The sequence below is a fragment of the Saccopteryx bilineata genome, chromosome 2, assembly GCF_036850765.1.
Source record: "Saccopteryx bilineata isolate mSacBil1 chromosome 2, mSacBil1_pri_phased_curated, whole genome shotgun sequence".
Classification (NCBI taxonomy): Eukaryota; Metazoa; Chordata; class Mammalia; order Chiroptera; family Emballonuridae; genus Saccopteryx; species Saccopteryx bilineata.
The window spans coordinates 341,065,198-341,084,470 of record NC_089491.1 but is presented as its reverse complement, the minus strand read 5'-3'; the positions used below and the strand labels follow the sequence as shown (position 1 = coordinate 341,084,470).

General features: G+C 45.0%; 1 protein-coding gene across 3 annotated transcripts in view; it reads left to right on the top strand.

Annotated features, from left to right (window-relative positions):
* The window catches only part of KIAA1549 (KIAA1549 ortholog), a 132,842-nt gene that overhangs the window by 47,077 nt on the left and 66,492 nt on the right, over window positions 1–19,273 (top strand). For all 3 annotated transcript variants that reach the window (XR_010729452.1, XM_066262393.1, XM_066262394.1), the window contains exons 2-5: window positions 6,145–8,862; window positions 12,263–12,351; window positions 15,795–15,972; window positions 17,445–17,575. Coding sequence is in view for 2 of the 3 variants with exons in the window: in XM_066262393.1 (XP_066118490.1) it covers window positions 6,145–8,862; window positions 12,263–12,351; window positions 15,795–15,972; window positions 17,445–17,575 (3,116 nt within the window). In the remaining variant the exon portion in view is untranslated. The remainder of the gene's footprint in view (window positions 1–6,144; window positions 8,863–12,262; window positions 12,352–15,794; window positions 15,973–17,444; window positions 17,576–19,273) is intronic.

The window sequence follows — 19,273 nt, the reverse complement described above, 5'->3', positions numbered from 1 at the left end:
ATAAACGTTGCCAAAGATTTGCCAGCATGGATGATAGTTTATCTGACCGCTATCCCTGTGTTTTTGAACTCATAGAAATTCTAAGGCCTCTTGTTTTGTAGTGGGCTCACTATCCACAGAGAGTGGAGATGACTCATCATGTTTTGAAAACCCCACAATTTAGCAAAGAAGCGAAAAAGAATGGTTCTATTTGAAATGGAGCTCTTTAGAGGTTTTTGATGCTGCTGTCCTTTGGGTTTCCCAGGCCGGCCCTCAGAGGCTGTTTTGTTCTCCTGGTGCCCGCGTCTGCAGCTGCAGCTGTTCCCAGGTGGACGGTGGGACCCCATGGCTCCCAAGGTCTGCCGCTCCATCAGTTTCAGTAACAGAACTCAGCACGTGCTCTCAGCTACGTGATAAATAACGTAACATGGTTTTCAGCTTAACTTCTTCACTAGTGATTTCAATGAAATGGACTGACTAGCCATGGTGTGGCATGGAGAGTGTTCACCCCCTGGGAATTTACAAACCTGCCTTGCTAGGCTGGCTCTGGCCTTCTGTGCTATTTTAAGCAAGTCAGCTTAAACTCTCTGAGCCTCATTTGCAATGTGAGGGGATTGGCCACGGTCTTAAAGGATTCATTTCGCTAGAGAAGTCCATGATTCCACGATTGACTATAATATGTAGGGAAGATTTTCAAATAGAAAACCCCCAAGTTATCTTGTATGTATCAGGTTATCAAGTGCCTAGAGAGAGGTGCATCTCTGTCTTTTTAAAAAGCATTTAAAAAATACCTCTATTATATCATATATAAAAATGATATATTATTACATATAAAGCTTTTTAACAACACTTTTAAAAAGGCAGAGATATTCTATATATTATAAAGCTTTTAAAAATGCTTTATATATTTAAAATTTTAAAGTTAAATGTATTTTTAAATTATAGTTGCCTTTGAATTATATATATATATATATTTATTTAAAATATTTTTTAAGAGCAGATTTAGGTTCATAGCAAAATTGGCAGGAACACAGAGATTTCCCATGCACCCCCACTCCGCACACATGTTCAGCCTCTTGCATTATTAACATTCCCCACGAGTGGTATGTTTGTTACAATCCACGAACCTACACGGACACGGCATTGTCACCTGAGTCCTGTAGTTTACCTTAGGGTTCACTCTCAGTGTTGTGCATTGTGTGGGTTTGCCTTGAGAATTTTTAATCACTCTTACTCAGCATGGCATGAGACACTCCCTGCTCTGTTACTCTGTTCCAGTATGGCAGGAACCTACCCCGGGACAAGGTATAAAGTTGGTGCCCAGTAAGCATGTGTTGTGCCGTCTACATGGGAGAACGTGCCTCATCACTTGTAGTTCGGAGCCTGGTTGCAGACCTGCGTCCCACCCTTCCCCGGGGAGGGACACTCAAGCTCAGCGCCCACCCCAGCCCTGCTGAACAGCGCCTACCCTTACACAGAGTTCCCTGGGTCATTTGTGTGCAGGCAAAAGGCTGGGGAGTCCTGGTGTGGCCCCGCCACTGTTCCTTTCTCTCTGTCATCGCAGAGAAAACCTTTTGTGAACTAACGCTTTAGAGCTTGTAAATTGATCTCCAGGGTTTGAAATTAGAGTCCCCGAAGGCTTTTCTTCTGGGAGAGGGACTCACCTGGGTTTTCTAACCTCTTCCTGAATTAATTCCAAAAGTAATTCCCTGTGGCATCTCAGCAGTTATTTCTTCAGCACTGATGTTTCTCTCCTGGGGCTTGGCCAAAAATAAAGTAAAATAAAATAAAAGGGCATCACAGCTTGGCACACCTCACATTTCTTAACTGGAAGGTTTGCATTTTTCATCCTTTTGCTCATTTTGTCGTCCTTGTTCTCTGTCCTTTGAACATAAAATTTATTTAATTCTAATTTAGATCAGCTATTGGGGCTCATAAATTAGCCACTGAATGGTGCTTTTCTTTGTTATTTTATCTCTTGCAGTCTTCTGGTGCGCTTGTAAATATGTTTCTGATTCATTTAAAAAGAGATCTCGCTCCCTGTTCAGGGCCTGTAATATCAAAATAAATTGTATCATTGCAGTTTTAAAACAGACCCATAAATGGTTTATCCTCGGGAAAACCATTCAAATCTATCTGCTACATGTTTGGGCAATGTGTTGACTTCCTGACTTCTTAAATGTATAACTTTTTAACCTTTACTATAGAAAAGAGCAGCTACTACTTGACCTTGTGTAGTAAGGATCATGTTTGCTCTTATGCAAGCTTGGAATATGACAGGTAAATGTTAAAAGCACATAGACAAGAAATCCTAGAGTCAGGTGGTATAGAAGACAACAAATGCCAAGTAATATTGCTATGAAACAACTTAAAATCTCTAAGGGCCTGACCTGTGGTGGCGCAGTGGATAAAGCGTCAACCTGGAACGCTGAGGTCGCCGGTTCGAAACCCTGGGCTTGCCTGGTCAAGGCACATATGGGAGTTGATGCTTCCTGCTCCTCCTCCCCTTCTCTCTCTGTCTCTCTCCTCTCTCTCTCTCTCCGTCTCTCTCACTCCCTCTCTCCTTTCTAAATGAATAAAAAAAAAGCCTGACCAGGTGGTGGCGCAGTGGATAGAGCATCGGACTGGGATGCAGAGGACCCAGGTTTGAGACCCCGAGGTCACCAGCTTAAATGTGGGCTCATCTGGTTTGAGCAAAAAAAGCCTACCAGCTTGAACCCAAGGTCTCTGGGTCCAACAAGGGGTTACTCTGCTGAAGGCCCACGGTCAAGGCACATATGAGAAAGCAATCAATCAATAACTAAGGTGTTGCAACGCGCAATGAAAAATTAATGATTGATGCTTCTCATCTCTCTCCGTTCCTGTCTGTCTGTCCCTGTCTATCCCTCTCTCTGACTCACTCTATGTCTCCGTAAAAAAAAAAAAAAAAAAAAAAAAAAAAAAAATTAAAATCTCTAGGGAACGGTTTTCTTTTATTGTTCATTTAAAAAAGATATTATGTAGGAAGGGAGATGACCCTTCCAAGTAAGCAGTTTTTATCTGGCATAAATTTGTGACTTTCAGATGCTAATGGAACCAACTATCAATAGAAATATTTTATCTGTATAAATATATGACTAAATATCTTTTACGAATTATAGTATATATACACACAATTTATTCAGAGTTGTGTCTTCACTCTTGGTTTCCATCTCTGCTAGTGAGTCACTAATAACTCTGGTTGCCCCTCTTTCAGCTTCTGTGTGATTGTAAGAAGCTATTTTAATTCTACATTATGTCCTTTGCAACCTCACCAATTACATAGTATTATTGTTCACTTATACCATCAAAATTTGTTTAGATTTAACAATACTATCTTTATCATTTATTCTGTATTCTTTCTTTTTAGATCTTCCTTCTGGGATAATTGTCTTTTCCTCTTGAAGTATAGAAGGTCCTCAGATAACACTATTTTGTTCAATGTCTTTTTGTTATGTTGGTGAGATGCTGCAGGAACTTAACTCTTGTTTATATCAATTAGCCTATAGTAACATTGATAACATTGTTTTGATAAAGTCAGAGAACTATCCTTGTTTCCAAAAAAATGTCCTTATTTTAGCAAACGGTATTCCTGGTTATTTAAATCTAAGATGTCCGATATTTTTTCTGAGTACTTTGAATATTTTATTTTACTGTCAGTTGGTTTCTAATACTGTGAAATAATAGGTATCTGATAGTGTAACTGTTCTTCCTGTTCTCTGGCTGCGTTTACAATTTCTCTTTGTCTTTGGTGTTCTATGGTATCCTCATGTGTGTTAGGTATAGGTTTTTAAAACATTCACCTTGCTTAGAATTTCTTGGTTTTCCCGAATTGAAGAATTCATGTCTCATTAATTTTGGGCAATTCTTAGTTCTATCTCTTTGAATATTGTCTCTACCCAATTCCCTCTATCACTTCTTTTTAAAACTTAGATCAAATGTATGTTAGACTATCTCATTCTGTCTCTTATGTCTCTTAATGTCTCTTTTCATATTTCTCGTCTTTTTTGTTTCTCGGTGCTCCATTCTTAGTAATTTTCAAATCTGTCTTCCAGTTCACTGTCTCTTCAGCACTGTCTAAATTGATTTTATTGTTTATTATATATTGAGTTTAAATATATAAATTATTATATAATTTTATTTCTAAATGTTCTTTGTATCTTTTCAGGTCTTTTTGGCCACTTTAATAGTCTCTTGCTCCTTACTCATTCCCTTTTTTATTCTTCTGAATGAATTAACATACTTAAAAAATATATTTTTTATAATTTCGGTAGCTGAGATCTTTACAGATTTGATGCTATTTGTGTGGGATTAATTTTTTTCCCTTTTGGGTGGTTTCCCTTAACTTTTCTTCATAGTACTTAATTTCCTTATATGTTTTGTAATTTTAAGTTTTGCAGTCATTTGTTGGAATTCTAGCTGCAGTGTACTCTGATGCCTGGTTTGAGAGTATGTTCTTCTGAAGATGGTTTATGTTAGCCTCTGACAGGCACTGGGGACCTAGTCCAGTTTAAATTATGATTCGCAGCACGTATGTTTTCAGATCATACAAACAGTATAAGTTCCTAACTTGGAGAGACATTTTTTTTTTAAAGAAACTCTGTCCTACAAGTGACATCAGCAGGCGTCTTTTTAAATTTATTTATTTTTTACAGAGACAGAGAGTGAGTCAGAGAGAGGGATAGACAGGGACAGAGAGAGATGAGAAGCATCAATCATTAGTTTTTCATTGCGCATTGCAACATCTTAGTTGTTCATTGATTGCTTTCTCATATGTGCCTTGACCACGGACCTTCAGCAGACCGGGTAACCCCTTGCTGGAGCCAGCGACCTTGGGTTCAAGCTGGTGGGCTTTTGCTCAAACCAGATGAGTCCGCGCTCAAGCTGGCGACCTCAGGGTCTCGAACCTGGGTCCTCTACATCCCAGTCTGACACTCTGTCCACTGTGCTACTGCCTGGTCAGGCTGGAGAGACATTTTGTAGAATATCTGCACAAAGTCCTCATGAAGTCACAGTGTAAGGAATAGACGGTTGACTTCCATGGGGCGTGATACCCGGGGAGATGGCAGTAGAAGCTAGGGAGAGGTGCTAATCCAACTTGAGGAGGGTGGTGGTGTCTGTCCTGTACCTGCTGGACTAGTAGGCATCATCCAGGTATAGAACCAGGGAAGGGGCCTGGCCTGAGGTGGCACAGTGGATAGAGCATAGACCTGGGACATTGAGGTCTCCAGTTAGAAACCCTGGGCTTGCCAGGTCAAGGTACATACAACAAGCAACCCATGAACAACTAAAGTGAAGCAACTCTAAGTGGATACTTCTCATTTCTTCCATCTCTTCTCTTTGTAAAATCAATAAATAAAATATTTAAAAAAAAAGAAAGAAAGAAAAGAACCAGGGAAGGGCATTCTAGGAAGAGGCACAAGAATGTGTGAAGTACGGAGTGTGAGAGAATTTGGGTTCAGGGAATTTCAGGAGGCTCATGTGGCCAGATCAGAGTTGGGAAGGTAAGTGTGAGACTTCAGGGAGGCAGGGAATGGTGGGAGCCCAGCCTGGAGGTAGCTTGAGGCCTGAGTGTAAGGTCATCTCACCAGGAAACTGATAAACTCTCTTACCTGAGGAGTGAGTGATACTGTCAGAATTGTCATGTTCATTTCTCTCAAGAGCCAGCTCCTTTAGAAGAGAAAAAAGGTGGACTTGGGAGTGAAGACAGGCTTATCCTCAGATTCCAGCTCCCCTTCTGTGTGGGCTGAGTATGTCATTGATTTAGTTACCTTCTCTGAACCTCTCTTTCTCATGGGGTAAACGAGAGAGAATGGACTACAGCCTCCTCTATTGCCAGTATTCTGTGGCGATGTTGGGAAGAGGAAAAAATGCTGTCGTGTACACACACACACACACACACACGCACACGCACACGCACACACAAGTAAAGCTGGAGCTCAATTTTGTGAATATTTGCAGGTATTATTGTGACAGTAATGCTGGCAACTTCTGGCTTCCAACGAGCTGTTTAACGTCTGTGAATCTTGGCTATTCACAGTGAGTTGGGTCTTTGTTGAAAAGAGTGCATTTTTATATGGGAATCAAACGGCGAGCAGTGCAACTCGCATGGCCGTGCCACTGACCCAGCTTCTGTCTGCTTTGTAGATGATCTCTCCCTGGAACAGCACAACCGTTCTTCCTCCTCCACGGAGCTCCTGCTGACAAGCACCGCGCACAGCGCTGCACACGTGGCCTTAACAGAAACTGCCCCCGCGTCCCGGCAACGCAGTCCTCTCCACATCCTGTCACCTCCCTCCGCCACGACTTTTGATACAGCCTTTTTTAACCAAGGAGGACTGACCCAAAGTGCAACGGATCTCAGCGTCTCTGTGGCAAATCCCGTGTCGTCGGCGAGCAACGAGGTGGGCGTAGGTGATGACGAGATGGATAACTTTCTGCCAGAAGCCCCGTGGACCAGCTCCCGCGTGGCTTCCCCGCTACAGTATGTCACAGTCAGCCCGCCAGGGCTGCCGGGGAGAACGTCAGACGCCGTGCGGACTCCATCAGCATCCATCGTTGTGTCACAAGAGGGAGAAGTGACATCAGCCTGGCCAGACGGAACATGGCCTCCAACAACACCTGCTGAGCCCCTTCATCATGTCAGTGCTTTCCGGTCAACTTTCCTCACTTCCGAGGGCTTCATGCCAACTCCTAGTAGGAATTTGGTGCTTTATCCGACTGAACCTTATGGGCACTTGTCAAGCAGGACTTGGCTGGAGATCACGACTTTAGGAACAGAGGGTGTAGGAATCCTCCTTTTTAGCTCAATGTCTTCAGTGCCTCAGCCATTAGGCGGTGGCCTCACTCAACAGCCATTTCCCACCTCAGGGGAGGTCTCAGCACCTCCAGAGCATGTTCTGGCTGCAGGTACGGACAGATACCCTGGTGTGACCACAGCTCAGAATCAGAGTCTTAAAGAAGCTGTCTCTCCAAGAACTTCTCCTCCTACAACTGTGTCTGAGACAGTCCTTGCTGTTGGAAGCAGCAGCAGCGTAAATTCAGCTTGGTTTTCAACTCCTCTTGCATTTGTGTCCTTTGCTACTCCGTCACCTGATGTTTCCTATGACCTCTTTCTTCCCGGCAACTCCAGGGGGGCATCGGAACCGCCCGGCACTTTAGTGGCACCAAGTCACGCGGACGACACTCACATCTGGAGCTCAGCATCCTCATTCCGACCATACACGTGGTGCGTGTCCTGTGCTCCTGCGTCACCGCGGCACCTGTCAACGAGCCTCACGGAGAAAGAAGTGGGGTCGGGGGATGGTGCTGAGACCATGACCCTGTCGGATGTGAGCAGTGCCTCTCCACTGAGCAGCCTGGTTGCGGACTTCTCTGAGTTTGAGGAAGACCCTCAAGAATACAATACACTTTTCCCCTCGAGACCAATAGTACCACTTTCTTCTCGGTTTGTGGAAGTGTCGGAAACCAGCCTCAGTCCCTCAGCTGAGGCGGACATGCACCGTGTCCTGACCACACACGTGCACCCTTCCCAGGGCCGCCCGTCCCTACCCGTGCCACTTGGTACTGCTTCCTCTGGCTCCTTCTTTGTCATCGAAACTCAAGTACTGCCCTCCAGGGTCACAGCTGTGTTCCCCTCGCTCACGGCCAGTGTTTCCCTTGACTCATCTTTCTCTGTCACAGCAAACGAAAACACACCATGGCTTGCCACCAGAGACCCAGCTCTTTTTACGTCGTATGGTTCGGACCCGTTGGAACAGGCTTCCCTTCTCCCCAGCCGAGAACCTGGGAGTTTTTCCCAACGTGGCACACACACAAGTGTTTCCGAGTCTGCTTCCAGCTTTTTCTCAACCCCACCACTGGGGTTTGGCAGCAGGGCCCCTTTTTCTTCAGAAGGACCTGCTTCTCCGTCTCTGACGTCGGGGGACTTGTCAACGTTTGTTTCTCAGGCCTTTTCTACCTTGGCCGAGACGCTTCCCTTGTCCGACGCTCTTGGTTTACAGTCATCTCAGCTTTCTGTTCCTAGTTCCACAGACCCTGATGTGTCTCTGCTCTGGCAAAGTCCAGACCTTCATCCGGACGCATCCACTTTTCTGCCTGGTTACTCTGGAACATCGCTGCTGTCCAGCTTCCACTCTGAGTCTCCCAAGTTCTCCCAAGTGCCAGCCACCCCCCCGGCAGATGCTGGAGCGCCTCTTACCTCAGCTGTCACCGCCACTACCTCCTCCTCCGAGTTCCCGCTCGCCTCCCGTGAGTCGGCAGTCACCGCCCGGGCGCCCTCCAGTTCTGAGCCCAGCCTGGACATTTCATCCGGCGGGACTCACACAGTGTCACTTCTGATGACGTTCCATGCCACACCCACTCTGATGGAATCGCCTCTCGTTCTGACACCATCCCCTTCTGCTGGGGACGCCAGTGCTATGGGTGGTCACACGTCTGTCTTATCTTCTTTCTCTGAAGTCGTTCCTACCACCATGAAGTCAGTCACTGCTGTGTCCCCGTCATCGGCATCCTCATTTGTCTCCGAAGTGAGCCTCTCACCTGGATTTACAGAGCCAATATTTGTGGGCCCACCTTTCACTCCCACGGATTGGCTGCTAAACAGCTCCACCGAACCGAGCGTGTCTAACACAGCTGCTGCCCCTGACAGTGACGCTGGCATCACCCCGAACGGCGGGCCCGACGGTCAGAACCCCCAGGAGAGCAGCGTGGCTCTTCCCTTGCCATCCCTTCATCCGACGTCCACCCCTGCTCCTGAAGCAATGGTCACCACTCCAGCAGTGGTCACCACACCAGCGGTGGTCACCACCAAGTTGCCGTACGTGTGCGATATTACAGTTCCAGATGCCTATTTGATCACAACTGGTAAGGCCCTGCTTTGTCCATCGCTCTGATCTTTCTAAGGTGCTGTATGACAAGCTTCCTGTGTGACGTTGCAGCATTGTGGCAAAGAATGTAGGCTTTAGATCCAGAGACCTCCTGGGTTAGTGGTCCTCATTCCTTTGCTGATCTTCTCTGAGTTCTTCACCTGGGTATTTTGCCTTGCTAGGCCTCAGTTTCCTCCGTGATTGAACAAAGATGCCAGTGGCACCCACTTCATTGGGTTATTGTAGACACTTAAATGCGCTGGGGCATATAAAATACTTAACCCAGTGCCTGGCGTAATAGGAGCACTTACTGAGTATTGCTTAGTAGTTAGAAGTAGCAATAAGAGCAAATATAAGATTTAAGCAAACCGTAGAAGCTTTTGCTAGGATGTGTGTCTCTGGAACTCATAACCCAGTCAGTCAGTGCTTAGAAGACATGGTTGAGACAGACCTGAGTGACCGGCTGACAAGTGGCATCTTCCCTTGAAACTGGAAGACATTTGCTGTCATGTCTGTGCCATTCGAGTGACTATGGCCTACTTGGTCAGACCCTTCAACTTGCTCTTTATGAGAAATGACAGGGCGTGCATGAAGTCTTGTGACCTGTTCGTATGTCCTTACATACAACACACTACTGATGAGCAGCCTGGCTCTGTGTGTTGATTTTGCTGGGGATGAGGGGTAGAAATGAACAGAGGGGAAGAAGATGGCAGGGGAGGTAGAAGAAGGGTAGAGTGGACAGGGAGGGGGGAAGACGGAAAGGTGGAGGTGGGGAAGGAGGAAGAAGAATATGCTTCGTCTTTGTTCTCCATGCCGACTGACACGGGCCACACATCCTCTGCTCACCAGGGTGGTGCTGTTACCTTCCGAGAGGGATGGGAGCAGCGGAAGCCTTCGCGCTCCCAACTCTGCCCTCCCCAAATGAGACAACCGTTTGTTAATTCATGTGACAAATAATTATGGAGCACTGAATATGTGGGAAGAGCTTCTAGATGATTTAAGAGCTCTGTGGAGATGAATGACGTGGTCCCATCTCAGAAAGAGCTTGGAGTCGAATAGGGCGGGTGCTGAGCCAAGTTTTCTTGGAAGCTGTGTTGAGTGAGGAGGGTTGAAGCAGAGCTCCGTGGGAATGACTATTCGGAATGATCAGGGATGGGTTTGGAAGGATGTGACTGGGAGGTCAGGTTAAAGGATGAGTGAAAGGCTGTCATCTGAAGTTGAAAGGATGTGTCCTCCAGGTTGAAGGTGGAGCGGTTGGGCAGCCCACGGACATTCAGCTTGGCTGGTAATTAGACTATGTAATGGGATGTGGTAATTATGCAGGAGAGGAGGTTGGGACAAAGTGTTGAACTTTCATCTTTGAGACTGCAGTAGTCCAGAGGAGGGAGCAGAGAGTTTCTTTTTTTTTTTTTTTTTTTTTTTTACAGAGGCAGAGATAGACAGGGACAGACAGACAGGAATAGAGAGAGATGAGAAGCATCAATCATCAGTTTCTCGTTGCGCATTGCGACTTCTTAGTTTGTTCATTGATTGCTTTCTCACATGTGCCTTGACCGTGGGCCTTCAGCAGACCGAGTAACCCCTTGCTGGAGCCAGCGACCCTGGGTCCAAGCTGGCGAGCTCTTTGCTCAAGCCAGATGAGCCCGCGCGCGACCTCGGAGTCTCGAACCTGGGTACTTCCGCATCCCAGTCCGACGCTCTATCCACTGCGCCACCGCCTGGTCAGGCAGAGAGTTTCTAATAGACAGGATGCTCCTCTTCCTTCCTACAGAATTGTTACATAGTAGCTATATAGTGGTTAGTTACATGAAGCTTATTAAAAGAACTATGGAAGGCTTCTTTATCTCTTTATCGCTGGGAGTCTTTCACATGTATGATACTTACAATGTATCTTTTAGAATTTATTCTACAAAGAAATAGAAACCCTTTGAGAATGTTTCTAAGAACATCAGGTCTACTAGCATGAATTAACTTTTATATAGGACATACATTTAATGAGTTTGATGCCCTTTGTTAGGCACCCATGCATTTTAAAAAACGTTTTGGGGTCAAATTCACCCACTTGTAAACGCATACTTCAACAGTTTTAGTAAATGTGCCGAGTTGTGCAAAAGTATCTATACTGTTACGTGGTATTTTAAAGCAGAGATGAGGGCCCTCTTTCGCTCTCAGTGATAATTTTGACCCACAGGAAGTATCACCTCATTTAGAATCTTCATTTAGATGTTGACCTTGGGGTTTCTTTTCTTTTTAAATTATATAGTAGAGAAAGAAAGAGCGGGTTGGGTAATTTTTTGTCCTCTGAAAGGGTGCTTTTTTGGGAGCTCTGTAATAAAAGTAAGAGCACTCTCCATTGATCTGTGACAGACTCTTAGGAAGGCACTGACCACACGAAACCAGGGTGGGGTGGGGCTGCCCTTCCCATCCAGGGCCAGCCTGACCCCAGGCCTCCTCGGGAGCTCTTTCTCATCTCTCTTGGCTCTGGGGAAACTGTAGATATTTGGAGAAATCATAAGCTATTTGTTTGTTGATGATTCTTTCTTCCCAAAGATTCTTGGGCTCATTGCCCAATGTTGCAGTTTTATTTTTTATTTTTTTTATTTTTTGTATTTTTCTGAAGCTGGAAACGGGGAGAGACAGTCAGACTCCCGCATGCGCCGACTGGGATCCACCCGGCACACCCACCAGGGGGCGATGCTCTGCCCCTCCAGGGGGCTGCTCTGTTGCTACCAGAGCCACTCTAACACCTGGGGCAGAGGCCAAGGAGCCATCCCCAGCGCCCAGGCCATCTTTGCTCCAATGGAGCCTTGGCTGCGGGAGGGGAAGAGAGAGACAGAGAGGAAGGAGAGGGGGAGGGGTGGAGAAGCAGATGGGCGCCTCTCCTGTGTGCCCTGGCCGGGAATCGAACCTGGGACTTCTGCACGCCAGGCCGACGCTCTACCACTTAGCAATGTTGCAGTTTTAGATCTTACTCCGATTAATTCAAGAAGGTAGGGGTTACGGTGGTAGGCTGTGGGGACTGTTTAGATTAATTCAGCAGGTCCTTGAGTAACATCGTTTCATTATGATGTTTATGAGGTGCTGAAGGAACTTGACACTGGTTGAAAACGAGAAGTCCATGCTCTGTCCCCTGGCTGGGCCACAGAGTCTGATTTCTGGTCTCACCCGCTGGGGCAGAGTTGAGTGTTTTCTTAGCATGTTGAACTGATGCTGTGCCTGGTTGACCTGATGCCTTCCAGATCGACTGTTCGCTCCTCATTGGGGCTTCATTTTACTAAATTTTGGAGCCGCTACCACACTTTGGCACAATACAGGTTCTACCCTGGTGTCTAGTAGTGTGACGCCTGTGTTATTCATGATGACACTAACCTGCTTTTGGTGTTGGCTTTGGTTGGCAGTGCTGGCTAGGAGAGCCGTGCAGGAGTACATCATTACGTCCATCAAGGAGGTGCTGAGGATCCACTTCAACCGTGCTGTGGAGCTCAAGGTGGGTCTCTGCGGTGGAGAGTCCGGTGTGGAGCCCAGGTGGAGGCCCGTGACAGTGGTTGTGGACCGTTCTCTTTCCTTTCCCCCCTCTCTTCCCCTGGTGAGCACCTGCTCGTCCTTTGGATCTCCTCTCAAATGTCACTGGAGAGCCAGTAGCTGCGGCCACCATCACAGCCACCTGGCCAGTGCAGGTTCGCATTGGATTCGACGGTAATGAAACAACAGAGCCACGAACTGGTGGGCCATTAGCTTTAATCCTAGCTTGCACCTGGCGGGCAAGTAAAAACACACACTGGGCTCCAAAACCCACTCATTCAGTGCTCACAAAGCTACTGACTTATCTGAGTTTCCTAGAATCAAAGGTTTCTAGCTCACCAGACTTATTCACCTCTGTTCCCCATCTCCTTCCTTCTCTCTGCACAAACTGGCTTCTCACTCAACACTCCGCCATCTTGGCTGCTTCTCCTGGCCTCCTCCACGTGGCCTTTCTCTGCTCTGCTCTCTAATGCTAATCTCAGGAACCAAAAGCGTAAACTCCCGTTCTGCCCCTATTTTATAGTGTAGAAATCCAAACCTTTAATCCAATATACAAAATAGGGAAGTCTCTGATACAAAGTCACTTATCTGGGGCATGATGGGATTGTACCACCCCACATCAAAAAGGGTGGGAAAGGCTTAATCCCAAAACCAAGCCCCAGGCTACAAGGATTCTGCCTGCCCACAGCCTGCCCCCAACACACATTAATATCACCTAGGCAACGGCCTCCACGTGGGCAGCGTCATCTTTAACAAAGTGAGCATAATACATTTTATCTGCCCAACATCAGGGAAGCCCTTCCTCACCCAGAGTGGGCCAGTTTAGTCCATCGGAGGGATGTGTTGGCAGAATTAGAACAAAGGGGCTCCAAGACCATAGTTTGGGGTGATGACTGTAACGATTGTGCTTCTCTTGATTTACAGGAAAGGACTTGGTTTAGAGTTTAAATTAGTTTTTAGAGAGCATGCATATGCATGATCCTGTGCTTTCAGTGAGAGAGAGAGAGAAATTTCCAGATATTTTATGGTGGACACAGTGTTAATGCCTTCTCTCCCCTGATGAATCCGGAAGCCACACTGTAGACCCTGTACCTTCCCAGCATGACACATAAGCCACAAGTGGCCACTGAGTATTTGAAATAGGGCTCGTTTGAGTTGAAGGGGACTATCAGTGCCAAATACACACTGGATTTTAAAGACAGTGGAAAAAAAAAGGAATGTAAAATATCTCACTAATAAGGTACATTGAAATATGTCAGATATATTGGGTTAAGTAACATGTCTCTAAGATTAATTTCACTTAAAAAATTTTTTTTAATGTGGCTGCTAGAATGTTATAATTGCATCCATGACTCACATATTTCCCTTGGACAGCCCTGCTCAATAGAATAACCATTTCTTTATATGTGAGTTAAATTCAGCAAACACCTTGAATTCTCTAGAACTCCTTATTCAGCTCATATTGCTGGCTATTTTATCTGGCTGTCCTTGCTTTTGCAATTTTGTGCTGTTTTTGAGAAGGTTAGCAGATGTGTAAAGGCAATTACTAAAATAAAATTTTGACTGTGAAGCACACTACTAGCCCTTCATTTAAAACTAGCTCTTGGACTTAACAAACTCAGACCTAAAGTAACCACATCTTATAGTCTGAAATTAAAACTGTTTAAGGAAAAGCAGTTCATGGTGGGTAGTTATGTCCTGGGGTGATATTTTTCCCTAACAAAGGTCAGTCTTCATCTTAACTGAACTGGTCTGTAGTCTTATTTGCATGTAAGATAACATAGCTGATAACAGAGCACAGAACACAGATCCTCTCATTGTTATTATTACCATGTTAATTGTTAACTGTTTACTCTTCTCTACCCACCTATGTGAAAGAAGGGTGTGTCTATTTCTTTTACTTTTTATCCTGTTCCACAGATTTCTCTACTTTGCTTTCTCCCGCCTCCCTGATCCATCACCAGTGAATCCCATGTAGCCCCTTCTGTCTTCCCCTTGGATTCCTTTTTTTTTCTTTTTTTTTTTAACAGAATGAGATGATCATGATTTTTAAAATTTATTTATTTATTTATTTACTTTTTACAGAGACAGAAAGTGAGTCAGAGAGAGGGATAGACAGGGACAGACAGACAGGAATGGAGAGAGGTGAGAAGCATCAACCATTAGTTTTTCATTGCTCGTTGCAACACCTTAGTTGTTCATTGATTGCTTTCTCATATGTGCCTTGATGGCGGGCCTTCAGCAGACCGAGTAACCCCTTGCTGGAGCCAGCGACCTTGGGTTCAAGCTGGTGGGCTTTTGCTCAAACCAGATGAGCTCGCACTCAAGCTGGCGACCTCGGGGTCTCGAACCTGGGTCTTCTGCATCCCAGTCCGACGCTCTATCCGCTGCGCCACCGCCTGGTCAGGCCCCTTGGATTCTTTTTTTTTTTTTTACAGAGACAATCAGAGAGAGGGATAGATAGGGACAGACAGAAATGGAGAGAGATGAGAAGCATCCATCATTAGTTTTTTCTTGCAACACCTTAGTTGTTCATTGATTGCTTTCTCATATGTGCCTTGACCTTGGGGCTACAGCAGACCAAATAACCCCTTGATCAAGCCAGCGACCTTGAGTCCAAGCTGGTGAGCTTTGCTCAAACCAGATAAACCCGCGCTCAAGCTGGAGACCTCGGGGTCTCGAACCTGGGTTCCCCGCATCCCAGTCCCATGCTCTATCCACTGTGCCACTGCCTGGTCAGGCCCCTTGGATTCTGATGTATAAAATAAACGGTAAACCTGTCATTTTCTGGAGCATTTTCTCAATCTGTTGAGATTTTGCTTCCTGGCAGTTGTTGTCAGTTTGGCTCCAATAAACTCATAAGAATTCTTTAAAACAATAAAAAACAAAACTAGGCCCTGGCTGTTTGGCTCAGCAGTAGAGCATCGGCCTGGTGTGCAGGAGTCCCGGGTTCGATTCCTGGCCAGGGCACACAGGAGAAACGCCCATCTGCTTCTCCACCTCTCCCCCTCTCCTTCCTCTCTGTCTTTCTCTTCCCCTTTTGCAGCCAAGGCTCCATTGGAGCAAAGATGGCCCGGATGCTGAGGATGGCTCTGTGGCCTCTGCCTCAGGCGCTAGAATGGCTCTGGATGCAACAGAGCGATGCCCCAAAATGGGCAGAACATTGCCCCCTGGTGGGCATGCCGAGTGGATCCTGGTTGGGCACATGCGGGAGTCTGTCTGACTGCCTCCCCATTTCCAGCTTTGGAAAAATGAAAAAACAAAACAAAACAAAACAAAACAAAACTAGCTGTTTATTCTTTTACTTTGTTATTTTTCTGCTCAATACAACTTCCTGTACATTTGGTCGATGGTACTTTGATTTGATACTTTGATAATTATTATCTTTTGTTTCCTTAATTTTCATAGGTTTATGAACTATTCGCTGACTTTACTTTTCTGGTAACATCTGGACCTTTCGTCTACACGGCAATATCAGTCATAAATGTGCTTATAAATAGTAAACTTGTACGTGACCAGACTCCTTTAATCCTGGCTGTGAAACCTTCCTTCCTGGTGCCAGACTCCAGGTTCCAAGTGCAGACAGGTGAGAACACTAACTACAGTGGTTTGGATTTATAAATGGAATTTCACTTTTTTAAAAATGTTTTTTAAAAATTTGGGGAGGATTTAAAAAAATTTATTACAAATTTTCAGAAACTTTATGGAAAAATTTCCAGTATGTTCAAAAGTACATAGAATAATGTAATAGCCCCCCCTCTACAGTTTTAACAATTTTTACCTCTTTGTTACATTCGTACCCCCAGCCGCATTCCCTGCTGTCACATTTTGTTTTTGTTTTGCTCATTAAATGTATTGGGGGTGACATTGGTTAATAAAAACGATATAGATTTCAGGTGTACATGTCTATGCTACATCGTCTGTATATTGCACTGTGTCTGTGTCTTTGAGTTTTTGTTTGTTTGTTCTTATTTGTCCATTTATTGCTTTTAGTTTTGTATCCATATGAGTGAAATCACATGGTTTGTTGCTTTTTCTGTCTGACATTTCTGAACTCCTTTCACATCCATGCAACAGCATGGGTGGATCTTGAGAATATCTCACGTTATTCTGATAAGATACCCTGTCATCTCATTTATAAATATTTCAGCCTATGTGTAAAGCCAGTAGCCATGGCCACCATCACAGCCGCCTGGCCCATGCAGGTTCGCATTTGATTCGGACAGACGGTAATGAAACAATGGAGCCAAGAACTGGTGGGCCATTAGCTTTAAACCTAGCTTGCATCCGGTGGGCAAGAAATACACACAGTGGGAAAACACTTCCCTTTCCATTCAGGGCTCCCAAAGCCACTGACTTATCTGAGATTCCTAGAATCAAAGGTTCTACCTCATCAGCCTTATTCACCTCTGTTCCCCATCTCCTCCTCTCTGCACAAACTCTGCACAAACTGGCTTCTTCTTCAGCACTCCACCATCTTGGCTGCTTCTCCTCTCCTCCACGTGTTCTTTCTCTGCTCTCCTACAGCATGGGCTCCTCTGCCCCATTTTATAGAATAGAAATCAAAACCTTTAATCCAATATACAAACAAGGAAGTCTCTGATACAAAGTCACTTATCTGAGGCATAAATGGGATTTCTCATAAGAATGCACCACCCCACATCATGCAACGTCAAGAGTGTGGGGAAAAGCTCAGTCTTAAAACTAAGCCTTAGGCTATAAGGACCCTGCCTGCTTACAGCCTGTCCCCCACACCCAATGCAAACTATAAGTGAGCAAACATATATATCATATTATAAACTTATTTTACCAACACTATGTCTCTAAAAGATAAGGATTATAACACATATATACATCACCTTCACATTGCATAGTTTCATTCATGTAGAGCTGGCTTTCTACATTTCCATGATACAGGCATTAAAAAGAATACTTCCTAGAAGTCAATCCTGTTTATGGATGAGTAGGTTGATTTCCATCCTCTTCCTCCCTCTTTTTATTACCTGAGGCTGAAGGTGCTCCTCATTCATGGGCCTGTGGTTGTTGTCTGTCTTTCAGTCCTCCAGTTCGTGCCTCCCACTGTGGATACCGGCTTCTGCAACTTCACCCAGCGCATTGAGAAAGGCCTGATGATTGCTCTCTCTGAAGTGAGGAAGCACCACCCGGGCATGTACAACCTCACGGTACAGGTGAGCATGGCGTGGGGATGGAACAAAACGTGTTAGCCTTTCAAAACACACTAGGTTCATAACATTTAAGATATGCCTCATGCCTGACCAGGTGGTGGCGCAGTGTATAGAGCGTTGGACTGGGATGCAGAGGACCCAGGTTCGAGACCCTGAGGTTGCCAGCTTGAGTGCAGGCTCATCTGGCTTGAGCAAAAGCTCACCAGCTTGGACCCAAGGTCGCTGGCTTGAGCAAGGGGTTACTCGGTCTGCTGAAGGCCCACAGTCAAGCACATATGAGAAAGCAATCAATGAACAACTAAGGTGTTGCAATGAAAAACTGATGATTGATGCTTCTCATCTCTCTCCGTTCCTGTCTGTCTGTCCCTATCTATCCCTCTCTCTGACTCTCTCTGTCCCTGTAAAAAAAAATAAAAAATAAAGATACGCCTCACTCCTGCTAAATTCCTCAAATGGAGGAGGGTCTGTTCACATGGATCGGGCTGAGCTCTCCCCATGGTAGCAGAACAGGTGATCAGGGATCTCAGATATAGTGGAGCTAAGGAGAGAAGAACATATGCTGGAAGTTCAAGAATGTTCTAGAAAGAAACCATATCAACTTACAGTAGATCCAATGGGAGAATGCCTACATACACTAATGTTTCATATGGAATACAATGAAAGGCAAACACTTCATTCTAAAAAACAGGGACTAGCCTGACCTGTGGTGGCGCAGTGGATAAAGCATCGACCTGGAAATGCTGAGGTCGCCGGTTCAAAACCCTGGGCTTGCCTGATCAAGGCACATATGGGAGTTGATGCTTCCAGCTCCTCCCCCCTTCTCTGTCTCTCTCTCCTCTCTAAAAAAAAAATGAATAAATAAAATTTAAAATTCTTAAAAAAAATAAAATAAAAAAAATAAAAAACAGGGACTAGAGCTACTAATCAAAGAACAACAGGCTTTGTATGCAATGTATGAAAACTGCCAGTGTTTTTATATTTCTTTGATCTTTTTTCCTCCATCATCTTTGTTTTCTCTTCCCAAAGTTCACAGAAAAAAGATTTTGGTGCTCCTGGATTCACTCGTCATATTTCTTATTTTTCTTATATTTTTTCTTATGTTTTTAATCTCTTTTATAGTTCCTCATTTATATAGATTTTCTAAGCTTTGTCCTCCAAGTCTCTGATTTACTTTTCAGCTCTGTTTACTATGTTACTCAGACCCTTTATTGAAGTTTCTTCTAGCCATCATTTTCTTTAAAGGTATGTAAATTCCTTTTTTTTTTTTTTTTTAGATTTTATTTATTCATTTTTATTAGAGAGAGAGGGGAGAGAGGGAGAAATAGAGAACAGGGGGAGGAGCAGGAAGCATCAACTCCCATATGTGCCTTGACCAGGCAAGCCCAGGGTTTTGAACCAGCGACCTCAGCATTCCAGGTCGACGCTTTATCCACTGCGCCACCACAGGTCAGGCCATCATTTTTTCCCATTGTTTTCTGCTCCTTCTCTCTTTCAGCCTTTCCTGCGATGGTGCAGGACTGCCTTGCATGAGGATGTCATATCGCCTTGAAAGTCTCTGGGGACATTAGAGGTTTTTGAAAGTTGTCTTCTGTTTCCCAAGTTATCTCTGTTTTCTCTGCAGCCATTGTACTGTGTGGATCTCGGTCTTTTGCTTTCGTGCCATTAGTTTTCTGCAAACATCTGGAGATCATTGATTGGCTG